General features: G+C 41.5%; 1 protein-coding gene across 2 annotated transcripts in view; it reads left to right on the forward strand.

Moving 5' to 3' along the window:
* The window catches only part of Cnksr3 (CNKSR family member 3), an 87,052-nt gene that overhangs the window by 57,307 nt on the left and 9,081 nt on the right, over window positions 1–20,664 (forward strand). For both annotated transcript variants that reach the window (XM_013356923.4, XM_040283459.2), the window contains exons 3-9: window positions 4,674–4,876; window positions 5,363–5,450; window positions 10,221–10,262; window positions 12,801–12,920; window positions 14,757–14,816; window positions 18,629–18,697; window positions 18,948–19,094. In XM_013356923.4, the coding sequence (XP_013212377.1) occupies window positions 4,674–4,876; window positions 5,363–5,450; window positions 10,221–10,262; window positions 12,801–12,920; window positions 14,757–14,816; window positions 18,629–18,697; window positions 18,948–19,094 (729 nt within the window). The remainder of the gene's footprint in view (window positions 1–4,673; window positions 4,877–5,362; window positions 5,451–10,220; window positions 10,263–12,800; window positions 12,921–14,756; window positions 14,817–18,628; window positions 18,698–18,947; window positions 19,095–20,664) is intronic.

Genomic DNA, 20,664 nt, shown 5'->3' on the forward strand with positions numbered 1-20,664 from the left:
TGTAGAAAAATGGGAAAAGAAGGAGGAGGAGAAGTTGTGTTGTTTGTCCTTGGCTAAAACGTGGGTAATTTGAAGGCTCCAGAAGACTGAGAATTTGGCTTCTTTCCTTTCCTCTTGGCTGGTGTGCAGTTTCCCAGCCAGATCTGGAAATGTTTGCTGATGGCCAGACCTTAAGGAAATGGAGTGAGATGGCAGTGGGTGCAGTTTAGCATGTGTGTAATTTTGGGGACACTCATTTTGGTACTTAATTTGTTTTGTCTCCTCCTTCCTCTTCCTATTCTTTTTTTTTCCTTATATTTACATTTTTAGTTGTAGTTGGACACAATACCTTTATTTTATTTATTTATTTTTATGTGGTGCTGAGGATCCAACCCAGCGCCTTGCGTGTACTAGGCGAGCGCTCTGCCGCTGAGCCACCACCCAGCCCGCCTCTTTCTCTTCTTCATGGAACCCAGGGCCTCTTGCATGCTAAGCATCTCTACCACTGAGCTCTAGTCCCACCATAGTTCACACCTTCTGGATGCCTCAAATTACAGCAATTTCAGACGGAGACAGGTTTTAGGGAAGAGACCCATGAAAATGATCAAATCTAGTCTGAGAAGTTCTTCATTTTTCAGTTTTTACTGTGGGGTACTGAAGTCGATAATCCCTCCTTGCTTACATTCCCCAGCAGAGGTCCTTTCCAGCCAATATAATGAGACTCTTGTTCTCTCCTAATTGTGGAATGAGGTCGAAGGGAGCAAACTTTCCCCCATCCTTCCTCCTTTTACAAATTATACTCAATTTTAGCTGCATCTCTCCATCTCTTTCCAGTTCCATGATTTGTTTTGTAAAACAAACAAACAAACAAAAAACCAGAGCAAATGGAGTAGAAAATGGAAAGAACTGGCTGCAAGAAGCTACCCTCCCCCTTTATTTTAACAGTGACAAGATGGAGATTTTAAATAATAGTAAATGTGCCTAATCCTTTTGGAGTTCTAGAGGTCAATGTGTGCGGGAATAAAGCTCCACGTAATTGTGGTGACACTGCTGTGGACAGCCAACCTGGCTGCTCTCTGTCAACACTGTTGATGGGAGCAGGCTGAGTGATTGAACCAGGGGACATGTCCCTCCCATCCTCTTCACAGGTCCTTCAAAACAAGCTGTGTCATGTGGGCTTTTAATCCGTTCTATTGTGAGTCTTCGATTGTTTGAATTTCAAAAGCCACCATGAAAGTACTTCTTTTTGTTTTTGTCTTCTCCATTGAAGAGACATATTATATTTTAGTCTCTAGAGAAAAAAATAAAAAAAACACAGTGATGGGGGAAAGTGAGTGAATCTAAGATTTCAATAGGACATTTCTTTTAATGCAGAGCACATTTATATTTGGAAATTTGCATCTTTTAAAGTCTGCAAAAGATGGCTTGTAGTTCATTTATGCTTCCAAAATTTCTATCTAATTTTTTAAAATTTTTGTAGTAAACAACAAATTTAAATGTCCAATAAAATCTATTTAAAGTCAGACTTTTCCTTAAAGCCTTTTGTTAACTTACCATTGTTCTTGCTGGGGGCGGGAAGCTCTTGAAAATCTCTGAATGCATTGATGTGTTATGCATCTTGATGCTGACTTGCCCTCTCTGGCCCTGTTGGCTGGATGGAAGGTGGAGCGTGTCAGCATAGAATTTTGGCCAGTTAAGCAGCTTGATTGTTTGTTCCACCTGGGATCACTGGCTAATTTCCTTGTTCTTGTCTAATGTTCGACCTACTTCTAACTTCACACCTGACCCTTTCTTGGGCAGATGTGTGCAACATCTGGATGAATCCACAGTAGACAGATAGAAAGTCTGTGCCTGGATTCAGATTTTCCAGGCAAGAATCCCACCCCAACCACTGATGAGTTCTGTAACTTTGGAAAATTTATTGTTTTTGGTGCCCCAATTTCCTCACCTGTAAAATAAAAAACAAAGGTTGAGCATCCCTGATCTGAAAACCTGAAATCTGAAATGTTCCACAAGCTGCAACATTTTATTTATTTATTATAATTTTATTTATTTATTTTAATTAGGTATATAAGACAGCAGAATGTGATTTGATTTATTGCACACAATTGAAACACAACTTTTCATTTCTCTGATTGTACATGATGTAGCATCGAACATACATGTACATAGGGTAATCATGTCCATCACATTCCACCGTCTTTCCTGCCCCTTTCATCCCCTGCCCAATCAAAGTTCCTCCTCCCTCCACCCCCAATTATGGATCAGCATCCACTTATCAGAGAGAACATTTGGCCTTTGGTTTTTTTGGATTGGCTAACTTCACTTAGTATTATCTTCTCCAACTCCATCCATTTACCAGCAAATGCCATAATTTTATTCTCTTTTAATGTGAGTAACATTCCATTGTGTTTGTATACCACAGTTTCTTTACCCATTCATTTATTGAAGGGCATCTAGGTTGCTTCCATAGTTTAGCTATTGTTAATTGAGCTGCTGTAAACATTGATGCAGCTGCATTAACCTAGATGCTGATTTTATGTCCTTTGGCTATAGACTGAGGAGTACAATAGACGGGTCACATGGTGGTTTCATTTCAAGTTTTCTAAGGTGGAACAAACTATCAAAACCTTGCTTTCCAGAATGATTGCACCAGTTTGTGGTCCCACCAGCAATGTATAAGTATGCCTTTTCCCCCACATCCTCTCCAACACTTATTGTTGTTTTTATTCTTGACTGTGACCCAGCACATGATGGCAGCTTTAACAATGCGTATAAGTTGTATATGAAGCATGAATGAATTTTATGTTTGGACTTGGATCCCAAGATAGGTCATGCATATACAAATATCTCCCCCCCCAAAAAAAAACAAAAACAAAACAAAACAAAAAAACAGATCCTAAAGATTTCTGGTTCCAGCATTTTATATAAAGATACTCAACTGCCATTCTGATGGCGTGAGATGAAATCTTAGAGTGGTTTTGATTTTCATTTCTCTAATTACTAGAGATGTTGAACATTTTTTTCATATATTTGTTGATTGATCGTCTATCTTCTTCTGAGATGTGTCTGTTCAGCTCCTTAGCTCATTTATTGATTGGGTTATTTGTTTTTTTGGTGTTAAGTTTTTTGAGTTCTTTATCTATCCTGGAGATTAGCACTCTGTCTGACAAGCATGTGACAAAAATTTGCTTCCAAAATGTAGGCTCTTTCTTCACCTCATTGATTGTTTCTTTTGCTAAGAAGAAGCTTTTTAGTTTGAATCCATCCCATTTATTGATTGTTGATTTTATTTCTTTGCTTTAGGAGTCTTGTTAAGGAAGTCAGACGTGATAAAAGATTTGGGCCTCCTTTTTCCTTTATTAGGAAGCTGTAACATTTATGTACATAATGCCACAAGTGAAAAATTCCACAGCTGCTGTCATGTGCTGGGTCATAATCAAGAAGCAGGCTCATTAAATGTAGTGTGTAGAAGTACCTTTAGCAATGCGTATAAGTTGTATATGAAACATGAATGAATTTATGTTTGGACTTGGATCCCAAGATAGGTCATGCATATACAAATATTCCACCATCACCCCCCCCCCAAAAAAACCTAACAAACAAACAAAAAAACCCAGATCCTGAACATTTCTGGTTCTCAGCATTTTGTATAAGGGACACTCAACTGAAAATAACATTGCCACCGTCATAGGCTGTTTCCCTGAGATAATACAAATCAAACACTTAGCACCTGGCATAGAGTAAGTGCTCAGTATGTTGTCCCCAGTGTTTAAATAGTACCAAGTTCTTGGTTGGGAGTGCCATCAAGAGAGTATAATGTAACCCCAGAAATACCTTCCACTTTTGTTAAAACCATAAACATCAATTTAGGATATGTATGTGCAGTTCAATACAGAAATATACACTGTCCCCTCCAAAGTCATTTCCCATTTATGTGCTATTTCCTAGGATTTGGTTCTTTATCTGAAAGGGAGCCTAGGACAATATTGTCACATGAAATTGAAGTTTAAATTACCCAAAAAAGTCAAACCTTGTTCAAAAAGAACACAGGTTAGAAGTTCTGGAGAGGGACAGTAGATAGGTTCCAGGTGAAGTGACCCTTAATGTGGCTGCTTTGTGAGTCTTGACTGATGGAGATCCATCCACTCCAGGGCTACAGTGTTGCTTGCTGTGCTGGAAACAGTAGTCAGCCATGCACAGACCCCTGCTCCCCACCTGGTGCAGGCCTGGCATTCCAACTCAGGGAGGATAGCACAGACCCAGTGGTGCAGATGAGGGGGGGACAGAATCGGGTGGTGTGTCCCTCTGGAACATGCAGCGATGTTGGGAGGCATTTTTTTGTTGTTGTTGTCATACTGGGGAGGGGATGCATCTGACATCTAATAGGGAGAGGCCAGGGGTGCTGCTGAACATCTGGCAGTGCACAGGAACTTCGCCACCACAGCCAAGAATTGTGCAGCCCCACCTCAGCGACACATTCAGAACCAAGTCCTGTGGCAGAGCAGGCTGTGGGTGGAGCAGAGATGCCAGTGTGGGTGGGACTGGGTGAGTTTGGCCGTGGGTAGATGGTGTGGGATTCTGGGCTGGCGGTAAAAACCGTCCTAGTCGCTCGGGGGGCTCTTGAGTTATTATGAGAGTCTGGACATTGCTGATCATTTTGCATTTTTCCCTTTGATTTTTATTTCCCATAGAATTATGGCCTTGAAACGGATAATATGAAGAACTTGGTTCTGAAACTGCGGGCATCTTCCCACAATTTACAGAATTACATAAGCAGCCGGCGGAAAAGTCCAGCTTATGACGGGAGCACGTCGCATAAGCCCCCCAACGAGTTCCTGACGTCTGTGGTGGAGCTCATAGGGGCTGCCAAGGCCCTGCTAGCCTGGCTGGACCGGTGAGTTGCGGAGGGTCTCGGGCACAGGAGGCTGTACTTGGTCTGAGGAAACTGGACCATCGTCCCTCTCAAGTCCTTTCCCTGCAAGGCGGGAATCTTAGATCAGCGTAGATCTTCCGGTTCCTGTGGAAGTTGCTTAAAAGGTTGAAAACAGGAACAAATTAACCTCAGCCTAGAAGAGAGGGCGACTGCGGCTCAAGGTCATGTTTTACCGGGTTAAACATTAATGATTGGGTGTTTGGTTGGTATGAAGGCTGTTAGTTCACTCCTGATGTGATGCTAACTTTCGGGGCTCACTTTTTGATGTGTTTTTATCCAGCCTTTCTCTCTCTCCCATCCCGTCTCCTCTTGCACGTGTTCCTTGAGGAAACAGCAATGGGACAGATACCTTGGGCTGGCCCCCTGTGTGCCTGCGCTACGTGCGGAATGCCCGTGGGTTCCTCTCAGCCCCATTTGGCTCTAAGCAGACGTTTTGTTCCTTTCTAGGGCTCCGTTTACAGGGATCACCGATTTCTCAGTCACAAAGAACAAAATCATTCAGCTTTGCTTGGACCTGACCACCACCGTGCAGAAGGTGGGTAGTACACCATTGTCACTTTCCAAAAATGTCTCCTCCCTTTCTCTTCTTTTTCAGAAGAGATGTGTGATGTATGATGTATACCTACATCCCTTCCCCCAAACATTTTTTTTTCCCCCATCAGAATCTGGGAGAGACAAAAAAACTTAAAATTAAATGCATCGTGCAGACAGTTTCTGTGAAAAAATAATCAGTGACCTTTGAATCTGAGATGACCTTCTTTTATTTTAAAATGGTTGAACTCATAATAGACTTATTCTTCTACTCGAATGTTAGAGCTCTTACTTTTTTTTTTTTCAATTAAATTCTGGAGTTTCAATTAAATTCTTCACCGCGATCTTTGTTCTGAGCCCTTTGCTGTATCTGCTGATTCTAACCTTTCATTCTGACTTCTGGTTGTTGGATTGACCAGTCAGGATAGACTAGGTTATGAGGCAGTAACAAACAGTCCCTAAACTTTAGCAGTTTATTCCTTGATTACTTGCTTCCAAATGGGTCAGCACAGAGATCTGCTGAGACTTTCCTCTCTTCAACACATAGACTGACAAGACAACCAGTATCTCATGCAGCTGGTCCTCATGGCAGAGAGATAGAGAACCTGGAGGTTCACATGTTCTGGTTTGGAAGGGACACATGTCAATTTCACTCTTGGCTCATCGTCCTGACTTAGTAAGGGCCCAAGAAGTTTTGTTATCAGTCATTCTGTAACTTATCTAGCTTATATGATCTTAACTTTTTAAAAAAATTGTTTGAAAATGAGCACTTAAGCTAGCCACCTCCTATTATATACTTGGCATATAGTAGATACTTATTAATTATTTCTTAATTGAATCGAGGCTATGAAATATAAGGAAGTGTTTCCCCTACCTCATATCTTGCTTGGTTCTAAAATTCTGTGATTCAGTATTTGTTTCCACTACTTACTTGGCAAAAACTAAAGAAAATCCTCCCCTCAGTTCTGACCATGCCACCGCAGAGATGAAATCTTGAAAAGACCCATGCTTTGTATGTTTCTGAAACGAGAAGAGTGAAATTTGGCTTTGCCTGTGGCAGGTGTTTGAGATGCCATCCTGAGCAGCCATTGAACTTTGTGTAGGCGCTTTGGAGGCCAGGATGAGAAAGATGCTTGGAGCTACTAAGTGGCACTGTGTTTATGTGTTTTAAAGAAGCATAAAGTATTTTTGGCAAAGGAGTCTGGCTCCAGGTGTGGTATATTAGTTATAGCAGCCGCCGAGGCCTGGCATGGGTTGTAGAAGGTATTTTCCTATCCTACCTCCCTGGAGTGGTCTCTTTCCTTCCCGTTTCCTTTTCCTCCTAATATTTTGCCTCCTACTTTGATTTTTAACTTTGAGTTTTCTTGTAATCAACTAAATGAAAGTGGAAGAGCTGAACATTGTAATCAGCAAATGGGTCAGTTTTGCGCACAGGTCTCCAGTGAGGGGCCCTACCCCAGGTAGCTGACTCAGGCTGCCCCTGCCAGCGTGGGGACAGGCGGGGAAGTGCTCAAGTAGGTGGCAGAGGTGGTTGCGTTTGTTTTCACAGCATGAGTCTGCTTTGTCTAAGAGGGTTGATGTTGCTTTGCAGGTATTGGGACAGTTCCTTCAGTCAATATTTATTTAGTACCCACTCTGTGTCTGCCCCTGGTCTAGGCACTGGGGTGTCAGAAGGAATAAACACCTGAAGAGGAAAGAGAAAATTAAGTGCTAAATGAGGAAAATCATATACATATATATAGAGAGGCATATGTGATAATATATATGTTATATTGGGGTGGGGGAGACATAGTGCCATGATGCTATGAAGAGCTGAGCAGGAAACACAGGACCGAGGGTAGAATGTGACCTGGGATGCTTGTGTGTGGTACGACTCCCTGAGGAGCTGAGTACTTGGACCAGGTATGGTCCTGTGTCACCTGCAGGGTGGACTGAGTGCTTTGCCTCAGGGGGCGCCCTTTCTGGTGTTTGTGGAGGTGTTGGCCCTTGTGAGCTGCTGATTTAGAAAGATCTCCCCATGGGAATCTCAGTGCACACACACACGCACACACACACGCACACACACACACACACAGAGGAATCTGGGACAGTTACTTTGATGAGTGAGTTGGATGTCATTTCCAATGTGTGGCATCATGGCGGCCACACGATCAGCGGTTCCAGGAAACTGCCCACTCTCACTGCATCTTGACAGAGATCTGTGGACTCTGGAGGAAACCTATCCTTTCCATGTGTTCCTTTTCCCTGGGGAATGGAGGATGAAGGGTGCTTCTCTTTCTAGTGTTGAAGAACAGGTTTTCCTTCTTGTCTCCTTTTGTGAAGAAAAAGGACATTTGCTTGTCCTTTTTCTCCTCCTGCATAACTTCCTTCTCTCCCTCCTCTTTCTTGCCACATTCTCTGCCTCCTTCCTTCCAATAATTTATCATCCGCTGATTTGGAGGATGAGCCCCTGCCTTTCTTCCCCTGCACGTTTCCTTAAAGGCTGTCTCAGCTGTGGTTCTGCCACAAGTCCAGGGGTCCACTTCCCAGCCAGTCTCGAGGTGGTGGAAACCATGTGGGAAGAGATGTGGTCCCTATGCCCAGCCTGTCCTCCACGTGTGAAAACCGAACGGTGATGGTGAGCGAGATGAGTGGCAAGGGCAGGTGTCAGTGCCAGCCAGTCTGGAAGGAAATAGGGAAATGAAGAAGATTTGGGCTCAAGAAATGGGGAACGGAGTGAACCATGGCTGTGGAAGTGAAAGAGGAGGAGTCCACGGTTGAGCATGCCTTGTGTGTCGGGTGTCCACAACTCTGTTGTCATCCTGGGTCACAGAGAAGGGAAACAGAGGCACAGGGAGGTTGCCCAAGGCTGCGCTGTCCTGATAAGGTGCAGTGAGCAGAGCAGGCAGGAGCAATCTACTGGCTGCCAGGCCCAGGTGAGTCTGCTCATCCAGGTGACCAGGGACTGCGAGGGAGGAGCTCTGCCCACTGTCTGACTCACCAGGGTGACTCTTCAGTCCCTCTTAATCCATTCCATCACCCCCGTGCCAAGCAGCCGGAAGTCAGGTCTGCAGCTGTTTCTTCCCAGCAGAAATAGGAGTGGGAAGCCACCTCACCCTGGAGGAAGTGACGCCGAGCCCTTTCCCATCTGACTTGAGTAGTGTGAGAGGCAAACTCACCCCTGTGGGCTCACACAAGGAGCCTGTGTTCTTGGTGGCTTAGAGCCATGTGGTCACATCACCACGCTGACTCTCGGTTCTGGTGCACGGAGAGGAGCTCTCCTTCTCAGGTTGATGGTCTCCCAAGGATGACAGGGCTTGTGTCGTTTTGCAATTTGGAATGAAGGATCAGAAATACAGATTGTTAGTTGTATTTCTACCAAAGCTCCATGACTGTACTGTTCTTCTAAATCTGGTGTTTATTAAATAACTCTGCCACTTAGACAGTAATAACAGGGTACACTGCAATGGTAGTGAATCGTCTAGTTCCATCAACTAAGAGCAGAAAAGCAGACATCTTTGATCTGTAGTTATTATATTTTACATAAGTTGCTCCTATAGCTGGGATTCACATCAGATTCACACATGCATTTTAGATTAAAAACATATGCAGTTCTAAAATTTCTTTTTTTTGATTGTTTCCTCCTGGGTTGCTCTTTTCTGGAGTCTTTGTAAATTTGGGGTTCAGGAGAGTAGTTATTTTAGTTTCCTACTCTTTTCTCAGATAGAGAGCATTCTAAAACATTTTAAGGAGACAACAAAAGTCTGATTATTAAATCACAGGGTGGAAATTGGTAGCCATCCCCTCCACCAATGATAGTGAAAAAAGAAAAGATCTAAAAATGACATATTGATTTAAGTAGAAATTGTTGCCTGATGATTCCAACAGAGTTGGAACTCTTCAAGTACCTAAAATTGTTAGCATTGTCCTTATGACTGTCCCCATTTGGGATTGTGCTTAATGATGCTGGCAGTTCATCTTGCTTTCCTTCCACATGCACCCCGTGGAGGAGGTTGAAATCCTGTGCTGTAGACAGTTCTAGAAGGTTAACTGTGCAAGTTGAAAGTTTTGCATTGGCAGTTTTTCTTTAGTGGCTTCTGCACAGGACAATGGCGATTCCCATAATCAGCTGGCCCTGTTGGTACAGCATCCCGAGCCTTTTGTTCTCAAGCTGGGTAAATAATGCTTTGCATTCCGGCCCTTCATTGAATGTCATCAATAGCATACCTCAACACCACTTTTTTGGCAGTGTGTTAATGAATGTTTTGTTAAACCTTTTTTCATCTACCAAGGACTGAAATATCTGATTGAATCTCAGTGGTGCTTAAAATAAACTTTTGTGGCTGAGTTTACTCAAGCCCTCATTTGAAAACTATTCCTACAGGCAGGCTCAGAGCTGAAGACTGCTGGCTTGTTGGCCCCTTGTTCACGAGCCTGGGGTGACTTTGGGAGCCACCGTCAAGTTTCTTGGTCTTGGACTTCCGACTCGCTGTTCTCTGACAGGCTGGAGAGCAGGTGGAGTGCAGCTGGGGGGTTTTGTAGGTTTTCAAGTGAAGAACTTGATCAGATGGAGCTTAGATTGTAAACTCTTGTGGACAGGGAAGAGTGGAGTCTCAGGGAAGAGCAGCGTCAGCTCCGTTCTTGCTGTGCCCCTCTGTCCTGTCGAGGTGAGGGAGCGCTGCCCAGCGGTCAGGTCCTCCTGGGCCCCATGAAAAATCCAAAGAGCTGAACTGTGGTTATTTGGAAGTTTTCTATTCTTATGCTTCGTTTTCATTTTCTTCTTCCCTTTCTTTAGGATTGCCTTGTGGCAGAAATGGAGGATAGAGTTTTAACTGTAGTAAGTATACTTTCTAAAAGTTCTTTTTAAAGTTCCTTTTCTGAAGGCACTGGGAACCACATGGATTCAAATAAAGGTGCTGGGGCTACTTACCTCAGGATATACTTGGACTTATTGGCTTTGGGGTTATGAATCTATTCCTCTACGAATTTAGGGGAAGAGTGAAGTTACTTAGCAAGAACAATGATTGTCAGAATCTCTGTGCTTGGATTAACTGTATTGAGGGGGAGAGTTTCTGTTTTGGTTTTATTTTATGTTTCTTTCTTCTGAACAGTTCATCGGGGTACAGCTTATACATACAATGCTAGCTTAGACTGGCAGTAATGGTTAAACTGAGGTGCAGATTTCACATAAGGATCGTTTTGATTAAAAAAAAATTCTTGGCAACAACTTGATCATGGGAGCTGGGGGTGCACCATGACTGTTTAAAGAGAATTTTGAAACGATTCCTCATCACTTCCTCCTTTTGACATAAGCCAGCCTGTGTTCTTTTGATAAGGCCTTCCTCCTACTGATGTTGAGGAATTTAGCAATTAAACTGCTATAAATATATTTTCCATAAATAGGAAGGCCAAATAAATTGGAGGAATGTAAAAAGTGTCACTCCTTGGATTCTCCCCCTTGGAAAGAAAAGCCTCTCTTTGGAATTTCCTGATTCCACTGGTTATTTAGCTTTGAAAGGTTAGATGAAGCTGATTGAGGGACTACTGCATGTAACCACTGTGACTTCTGCCCAGGCAGATCCCAGTGGGCATGCTCCCTGGGTAAAACTTCAGAGTTTTTCCCTGTCAGTGTTTGGCATTCAGAAAAAGCCAGTGATCGCTATAGAGACCGCAGACCTAATGCAAAACACAAACCTACAAGACTTCTAGGAGATGTCATAGGAGAAAATCTTGGTGACATTCAGTTTGGTGCTGAGTTTCTAGACAGAAAATCGAGCACAGTCCACAAAAGAAAAATGGATAATGTAGATTCCATTAAAATTAAAAACTCTTCTCTGTGAAATACACTATTAAGAGAAATGAAATGACAAACCACAGAAACCACAGACTGGGAGAAATATTTTCAAAACACGTATCAGATAAAGGATTTCTATCTAAAATATGCAAAGAAGATTTTAAACTCAATCACAAGAAAACAACCCAATTAAAAAGTGAACAAAAGCCCAGAATAACACCTCATCAAAGAAGACACTCAAATGGCAAATAAGCTCATGAGAAGTGTTCGACATTATTTTAAATTAGGGAGTTGGAACTTAAACAATGAGATACCACTACACACCTGGTAGAATAGCCAGAATTCAAAACACTGATAACATCAAATGCTGGTGAGCATGCGGGGCAACAGGCATTCTCCCTTACTGCTGATGAACCGCAAAATGGCACAGCCACTTTAGAGGACAACTTGGCAGTCTCTTAACCAACACGAAACATATTCTAACCATATAATCCACCAGTTGTGCTCATAGTTATTTACTCAAAGGAATCAAAACTTGAGTGCACAAAATTCTGTATTATATTGCACACAATATTTTTAGCAGTTTCATTTGTAAGTGCCAAAAGTTGAAAGCAACCAAGATGTCCCTTTATAGGTAAACAGGTAAACAGATCTGATACATCCATAAAATAGAATATATTCAGCAACAACAAGAAACAAACTGTCAAGTCAAGAAAAAATATGGAGAAATTTCAGGGCATGTTGTTAATTGAAATAAGCTAATCTGAAATGGCTATATGCTATATAATTCCAATTGTTTGACAAACTGGGAAAAGCAAAACCGATGAGATTAAAAAGATCAGTGGTTGCCTGGAGTTCTTGGTGAGGAAGAGGGAATGAATAATTAGATCAACCACAAGGGATATTTAGAGCAATGAAATTATTCTGCAGATACTGAGTAGTGATGGATACACAGCACAGTCAAAACCCACAGATTGTGTAACATGAAGAATGCTGACATTCAATATGCACTTTATAATAATGTTTCAATATTGGTTCAGTTATAGCAAATGTTCCACACCAGCGCAAGATATTAATAATAGGGGAAGCTGGAGAAAAGGGGAACAGATAGAAGCTCAGAGTACTGGTTCAGTTTTTCTGTAAACCTAAAGCTACTTTAAAAAGTAAAGTCTATTTTTTTAAAAAAATGTTTCAGGTCAGGCTAAAACAACAACAACACTTTTTTTTTAACCTTGACAGTATTTGGTGTTCAGAAAATATGAGTGGTCTGTGGTAAGCCATTAAGGTGGCTGGGAGTAGATGCGTCCCCTTAAACGAGAGAAGAGGGTTTCTTCCTGCATGTACTCTCCAGTGGTTGTAAAGGTGTTGTGGTTATAAAGTCGCGCTTTTTAAACAGAGCTGAAGTAGTGGCACCACCCCCACAGATTGCAAATATGGAGTCCAAATGCCATGTGTTCATTGAGCAGAATGATTGCTGAGCAGAGCTAGGGATGATAGGCAGATGCATTGCTTGAACAACGAGCTTGAGATTAACATGGTTAACCTTTGAACTCTCCTGACTATTGGCCTCTCCAATTCTAGGTCAAGGTTTTAAATGGCATCTGTGACAAAACAATCCGCTCTACCACCGATCCTGTTATGAGCCAGTGTGCATGCCTGGAAGAAGTTCACTTACCAAACATCAAACCCGGGGAAGGCCTGGTAAGGATTCTGATAACACTTGTTTATTTTCAAGTAATGCACACCAACTTTTACCATAGTTTTTTTTTTTTTGTTGTTGTTGTTGTTTTTATTTTTTTATCTCTTATTGCTTTCATTACCATTCTGAATAGTAGAATTACATTACAGTTAAACAGTTAGGAATTTGATACATTAAATTTCGTTGACTTTTGTTTATCTTCAAAGTATAAAAAGAAATAGAATTTTAAAACTTGACACTCCTAACTTAATGGTTTTATTTTTAGGACTTAGCAATGCAAGGAAATATAAAACATTTATGCAAAGGAGAGATGGTCTCTGGGTACAAAAACAACATCTGTTCTGAAAGTGTCTATTAGCACTTAAGATGAATGTGAGAACAGGCTGGTTGGAGGAAATGAATCCTGAAAAAAACTTCAGAAATGTTTCATAAGACATGCATGAGCTGTGTAATAACAGGCCCTGGGAATGCGTATTGCAGATTTCCTAGTCTGGAACACTCATCCCGTAGGATTAATACGCTGAGTTTTGAGGGAAGCAACTGAGGCCCATTGATGAGCGTAGAGGCCTTGAGTCAGAGAGCACTCACAGGTCAGTTTCCTCTTAGGCTGTTGAAATGTGCCATTAGGTGACACATGCCAAGTGCCCGGTGCTGAGGGTGCAGAGCGTGCATGTGTCTTCATGGAGGGCTGCAGCTGCCACTGCTGGTATTGGTGGTGGTGCTGGTGAAGATGAGCGGAAGAGGAGGAAGAGGAGGAGCCCTGGGGGTGTAGGCAGTCCCTGCTCTTAGAGGGGAAAACAGAACTCATGTCTACAAGCTGAAATTCTTAGTGGGTCAAAATACACGTACTGAGACTTGGCTTCAAAGTAAATGATGGATCATGGCATATTAAGTTTAAATAGGGAGGAATTCCTGGAGATAAGTTCATAGGTAATACTGAAACAGATACATGCCCTGCAGAGATGGAGCGGCCATTTCAGATCATAATGTTACACAGGCAGGGTCCTGGGAAGGGGAGTGCTGTTGGGTAAGGGGGGAGCTCATGGACTCTGCAAAGAAACCAGAGGAGGGGGGAATACCGGAGCGCTTAGTGTTTGATGAGGTTCTCTTTCCAGTAGGTGGCTGAGCAGAGCAAGTTCAGGGCCAAAATCATTTCTGCATTAGTACAGTGTAGACACGCAAAAATGCTTTTTGCCCTGTTTCCTGTTTGCCCTTCCCCGATCTTATAATAGTTTCAATAAAATATATTTTATGCATGGTACGTTCTATTGACACGCCATTTCCTTCTGATTTGGCCTCCAGGCTCTTAGGAAGGAGCATAGCCTACTCAGACTTCAGCTTCCCTTCAGATAGAGCTATGCCTACTACTAATGTGCTATCTGTGTTGTATTATTTAGCAATCTTCATTTGTACGCCCCAGTTGAAGTTACTGTGGGTTTGAATAAGTCACACTGCTGTTCCCCTTGATACCAATTGAACTGGATGTATTGTGTCCCTGGACAAAGAAGTAGTCAGGAAAGAACAGTCCTTGTTTGAAATGCCTCCCTGTTTGAGCAGGTCTGAGAAAATTCCTACATCATAAAGAGTCGGGACGATATTCTGTGTGCCAGGTACACAGATTGTCATATCAAAGAGATCTCACGGGTCTGATCTCTTTCACTTTTGATTTGTTTAGTTCTCCTTCACTGCCCTTTGGATTTTGTTTCATGGTGCTTCAGAAGGCTTAAAAATGAGTATTGTTCTGTGGCGACTGTGCCTGATTTGTAAGTTTATGTCCCTCTCTCTACTCTTCTCTTTAAATATTGGAGTAACGGGTTAATGTCTTTGTGAAACTCTAGGGCATGTACATCAAGTCAACCTATGATGGATTGCACGTGATTACTGGAACTACAGAAAATGTAAGTGCAAGTGCATCCCTTAAAGTTAAAAGCCATTGTGTGTTTAAACAAATTGACACAGAGCTCTGTACTTCTCATTTAAATGTTTGCATTTAAATGTTTGCATGCAGTGGGAGCTGGCGTGGGTGCCTGTTTTGTTTATGTCTGTTGATAGAGGGCTGTACTCTTATCACCAGCTGCTGTCACTTTATTATTTAAATTGTCCTTTATTGCTCTTGTTCACACGTCATGCCCAGTTTTTACCCCCAGTCTTGTGGTACCTTTCTTTTTGCACCGTGCCAGTGCTAAGCCATGAATACAAAAACAATGATCTCTTTGTTGTTATGAATCACTCTTATAAGAACTGGGTTTGATGGCCATATGTGTAAAATGTAATTTTGGGGGGTTAAGTGGAATTTTTATGTCTCCAAAGCAGCTATTTTAGGTTTTTTTTTTTTTTTCACGACACAAATTCTTTTTACAGCGTTGTATTTCATAATATTTGTCATGATTCTGAAATTTAGTCTTCCCCCGCTCCCAGTCCTGTGAATGGAAAAAGCAGGTCTGTTTCAACTGCAAGAGAGACTTTATACACGACTCACTTCCTTCTGGAAATTTGGCTATATGTAGGGCTGTCTTTTTTTTTCTCTTCACTTTTCAGTTTGTAAAAAGTAGCTATTCTTGCAACTTGTGGTGTGGCTGGCTTTTGAATGACACTGACATAAAGCTAAACACATGTGAGTAGCTTCCCTGGTATGTGTCAAAGAAACGGGAATTAATCTGTTTCATCAACCAAGGCAAGAGGAGATAATTTCAAAGAGCAGCTATTTTTCTAATCTCTTTGGAAAATGCATGTCCAATTTTGTGCTTTGGCTGCTTTGTCTTTTGATAAAAGAAAATAGCATGATCTTTGCTGAGTGTTTGTGATAAACACTTGATTTTTGTAATAAGAAAATTACATTGCTTAAGGTAGTTGATGAATCCCAAGTGGATTGCACAGTTCTGGTCCACAATTAAATGGAAGACAGTTGTGTCTTTAATTATCCCCTGTTGAGGAAACACTGAGAATCAGAAGGGGTTTTTATATCATCTTACCTGATAGGTAATATCAGCACAGGAAGCTCTGTTTTTAGGCAGGGGAGGATGCTAAAGAAAAGGTGCTCAAGGCTTTCCATAATTCACCCTCATCCTTGTTGAAGAGTTGGTATATTGCAGTTCATCCCTGACAGGAAGTGATATCCACGTATCAGTCAGTACATTGTTTTGGAGTTCGATGGATTTAGAAGGTGAGCATTGGTGTTTTCAAAGAGCTGAAGGTTTGAAGTTATGTGATTTGGTTATTATATTGTTTGACTTAACCAGACCTGGGGGGTTCCAGACTCTACCTGGCCTTCTTGAAGCAACTTCACGTAGAATATTTCCCCATCATTACCAGCAGGCATAGATTCCTTCCTTCTACCCTGTCCCTTTTGCTTAAAGAAGAGAGTTAATAAAAGTTTAAACAAACTGTTTTTGAATCAAATAAATGTCCAATGTCATTAATGATATATATACCCCTGAATTCCAACCAAAATCATACTACTGGGTGACAGATCTAGGGTTGACCTGGATGTCATCTATTCTGGTGTTGCCATGAGAGAAGTGGTTACTATCTTGTTAAATATCTAAGAAAGAAAACTTGTCTTATCCCATTGGGTGATCCATTTAAAAATCTTACTCGTTGCTTCAGTTATTCAGCTTGTGTTTTTTGAATACCTAGGATGTGCTGGACACTGGGCTAAGTCTTACAGGTGAGGGTGGGAAGTAGGTAAGAGCCTGCTTCTCAAGCACATAATGTGGATACTTTACACTTACTGGTGTGTATTTTATCCTTGAATGGCAGGAGAAAATGTCAGCTCCAGGTTAGTTTTCTGGCTGTCACTTAAGGTCACAATGATTTCAAGTCACAATGTTTTCATGGAAGCCTAGAAGGGTGAGTGGTGGTGGGCAGAATTGGACCATTGCTTTCCAACTGTGTTGTCTCCATGTTTCTCCATCTTGACCTCCAGGCTGGATACTATCCAGTAGGCCATTCTCAGACTGCCAGTCCAGTGTTTTGGAGAGTTACCTGAGAAGTCAGGATCATTTCACTGGGATGATCGTCTATCGGACTTCTTTTTTGATATTATGATATTATTCAAGATCTTGATGAGAGTCTTGACCACTCTATCCTTACTCCTTTCCTCCACCCCCAAGATTCGGTGGGCATTAGGTTGGTCTCTGGAGAATGAGGGCATTATTCTTCAGGTCATCACCCATCTGCAGGAAACCAGAGCAAGCCTCAGTTTTCAGTAGTTGGAGTCATGGTGAAGATAGGCAAGAGTTCCTGCCCTAGGGAAAATTTTGGTATCAAGCTCTCTCTTTACCAGTGTTCTGCCAAACACAGCTCTTAATTGCTTGGTCAGATATTTGAGAAACGGCTGCAGGAGGATCCTTAGGAAGGGAAGTCAGTTCAGGACGTTTGTGCATGTGCTTTGAGATTGTATGGCTCTAAACTGGGACATTCTGGCCTCGGGGCTTTCTTTTATAAAATGAAGCTTACCTTACATGAAACCTTTGTGCAGGATGCAACGATGGGCTAAACTTCTGACACACGGGTGTGAAAAGGAATGTAGATAAATTCATGTTTTAAAGAAAGGGGTTCAAGAGAAAGAAACTCAAGTTAGGCTTGGCCCTGTGGTACCCACGTTGCAGGTTACAGGTGAGGCTTCCTGGTTGTAGTGGAGGCAGGTTAAATGTTTTCAGATATAAAACTGGCACAGTTACTTGTGGTGTTGTGTTGAGCCCAGCTAAATCAGAAGCAGAAGTGTTTGGGTAGCTGAATTCTGCTCGCTAATTTCCTGTTGAGCCTATCACGGCAGTTGAGTGGGAAGAATTCAGCAAGTGTGTTAGGGTTTCATTGCTGCCCCCTCCCCGTGTTCAAAGGTGCTATTTAGTCTAAGCGTAGCTGTAAATTGTTTGAAGATTCAGCTAGTTACATAAGATACAGAATTAAACATTCAAGCCTAGATAATGTTGACTTAGAATCTGAAAATCAGAGCCTTAACCTTTTTTCTTCTCTTGGTATCTTAAAGATTTCTCAGTTACTTACATGAACCAGAGTGCCGTGGGCAAAATATTGGACAAATGGACTATATTCTTTTCATATGTATCTCTGTTGTTGCAAATTAATAGCAGTGCATTATTTGGGAGGAACAAAGTCAGAACTTTTTCTTGACACTGAAGATTCACTCATTTTGAATTTAACCTGAAAATGAAAAAAATAAAATTCTTTGTCTTTTAAGGAAATAAATCTTCTGTTTGCTACCAACTTTCTATTTTAATAGAATCATGGTAATATATAAAACAGGATTGAGGGAAAACAAGATTTATATTCAGGAAGGAAAAGGGATGGCGGAGTTACAAAGATGATCCCTACAGGTTAAGCAGTGGTTTTCTTTTACAAGACTAATAGGCATATGTACAAGGTGTGTTTTAGATGAAATGGCTTCTAGCAGCTAATCATTTTGACAGTGTGTCCAGACTCTCCGTGTAGGTTGGATGAACCAGCTGTTCTGATGGAGAGATTATCAGTGACAATCAACACTAATAAAAGAGATGATATGGTGTTTATATGTCGGGTTCCATGGACTGCGGCATCTTGAGACTAAAAAGCATTCTTTTTCCTAAGAAAATTTTATTTCTGTTGCTTGTTGTCTATATAAGAATGAAAGAAAGTGAGAGAGAAGAAATAGAAACAGAAATAGAAATAGAAGGTGTAAAAAATTCAGACCGGTTCCTTTGTTTCTGTATAGTCTCCTGCAGACAGATCTCAGAAGATTCACGCTGGTGATGAAGTCATTCAGGTTAACCGGCAAACTGTGGTGAGTTTGTTTATTTGAGACCTGATTTTCCCTTTTAGAACTTTTAAAAGAAATCAAAAGTCTTTTTTGTTTAATTTTTTTGAAGCTTTTCTGATTCTATCCAGCTTTCCACTGTTTTAAGCAGTGCTAAGATGAGCATATTGAGAGTGTACCTGTTTGCTCTCATTTTGATTTCCTTGCCATCAACTCATAGGCTTGATTTTTCATTATTCATGAGTCCGTCTTCTCTCCTCATTGCCTTGGTTTGAAGGTGGGATGGCAGCTAAAAAATCTGGTGAAGAAATTGAGAGAGAATCCCACTGGAGTGGTGTTACTGCTCAAGAAGAGGCCCACGGGTTGTTTTAACTTCACGCCTGCCCCCTTGAAGAACCTGCGCTGGAAGCCACCTCTCGTGCAGGTAGCTGTTGTCCTAAAGCCTTCTACCCAGTATCTGTGTATGAACAAGGCTGAACGTCAAAAAAAAAAAAAAGAAAAAAAAAAAGATTACCTTTGAAGGCGACTGGTTTTAGGAGTTGGTTTGTGCATGCTTAGATAATCCTGCTTATATGAAAGTAAAAATTCTAGATCTACTCTGAATTGTATAGTAGCCACTAGCCTTTTATAACTATTTAAATTAATGAATTAAAGGAAAAGTTCAGTTCCTCCCATCTTCCTGGCCTCATTGCAGATATTGAATATGCTCACATGTGGCTCATGCTTCATATTAGATAGCGCAGATGTTGACATTTCCATCATGGCAGAAAGTTCATCTTAGATCTTCTCATCAACATATACAACTTTGCACAATGGAACACTGAGCTTGGAGAGTCCCCATGGGGTTGAGTCTTTAGTGGCTCCCTATAAAGGCGTGGTGGGTGCTGTGGATGTGACCTGTCCATGGAGCCCCGCAACAGCTCGATAGCATTGTTTAGGTGTCAGTCAGAACTGACAGTCTTTGGTGATGATAAAAAAACAAACAGACTTTGAGTTTTGTTATTTAAATTCTCTTCAAGCAATATAGGCCCTTGTGTCTATACCTGGTACAAGGAGCTCACTGCTGAGATGTCCTAATAATGTGATTGATCCTGAGCGTTTACTTCCTAAGCCAAGAATGTAAAGAAATGACATTTTATAGCTTTTTATAAAATTGAGATTATAATTTTATGTGTAGCTGCTTGTGATTTTTTTTTCTTTTTTTGTACATCTTCACATGGAAGGTGGATAGTCTCAAGCCATCCGTGATAGGATACTTCGTGATAGAGAATACTGCAAATATATCTATAAGTCTAACCCATGGGAGGGTGGGGAGGTTTAAAAATAAATAGTATGAAGTGGAGGGTAGAGATAGAGGACACATGATTAAGACTACTTTATTGGAATATGTATACATTGTGCAATGGCCAAATCAAGCTAATTAATGGGTGCATTTCTGCACATACTTATTGATTTGTGGTAAGAACACTTAAAATCTACTCAGCAGTTGTAAGTGTGCAACATACTTATTAAACATCATCACCATGTGGTATAATAAGAACTCTTGGACTTCTTCCCGCCACTGCCCCAGCTCACTGAAAATCTTGTCCTTTAACCAACATCTCGCCCACCCTCCTTCCCTTCTCCCTGGTCACCACCTACCTGTCCACTCTTGGCTACTGAGTTTGGGGTTTTCAGATGGCACATAGAGGTGCGATCGTGGAGTCTTTGTTTTTCAGTGCCTGGCTCATTTCACTTAACACGGTGTTTTCTACGGTTCTACGATGTTGAATGGGTTGTCTCTTCGTTCTGTTGATTATTTCCTCTGCTGGGCAGAAGTTCTTAGTCTGATGCGATCCCTTTTGTCTAGTTTTACTTTAGTGGCTTGTGCTTTGGGGTCGTAGCCAAGATACCACTTCCCATAGCTGAGAATATTGATCATGCCCAGCTGCTTTTGTTTAGTGGCTCAGTATAAAAATTTAAACCTGTTTAGATTTAAAGTTTGGATTCTTCGA

Source organism: Ictidomys tridecemlineatus, chromosome 8 (assembly GCF_052094955.1).
Source record: "Ictidomys tridecemlineatus isolate mIctTri1 chromosome 8, mIctTri1.hap1, whole genome shotgun sequence".
NCBI lineage: Eukaryota > Metazoa > Chordata > Mammalia > Rodentia > Sciuridae > Ictidomys > Ictidomys tridecemlineatus.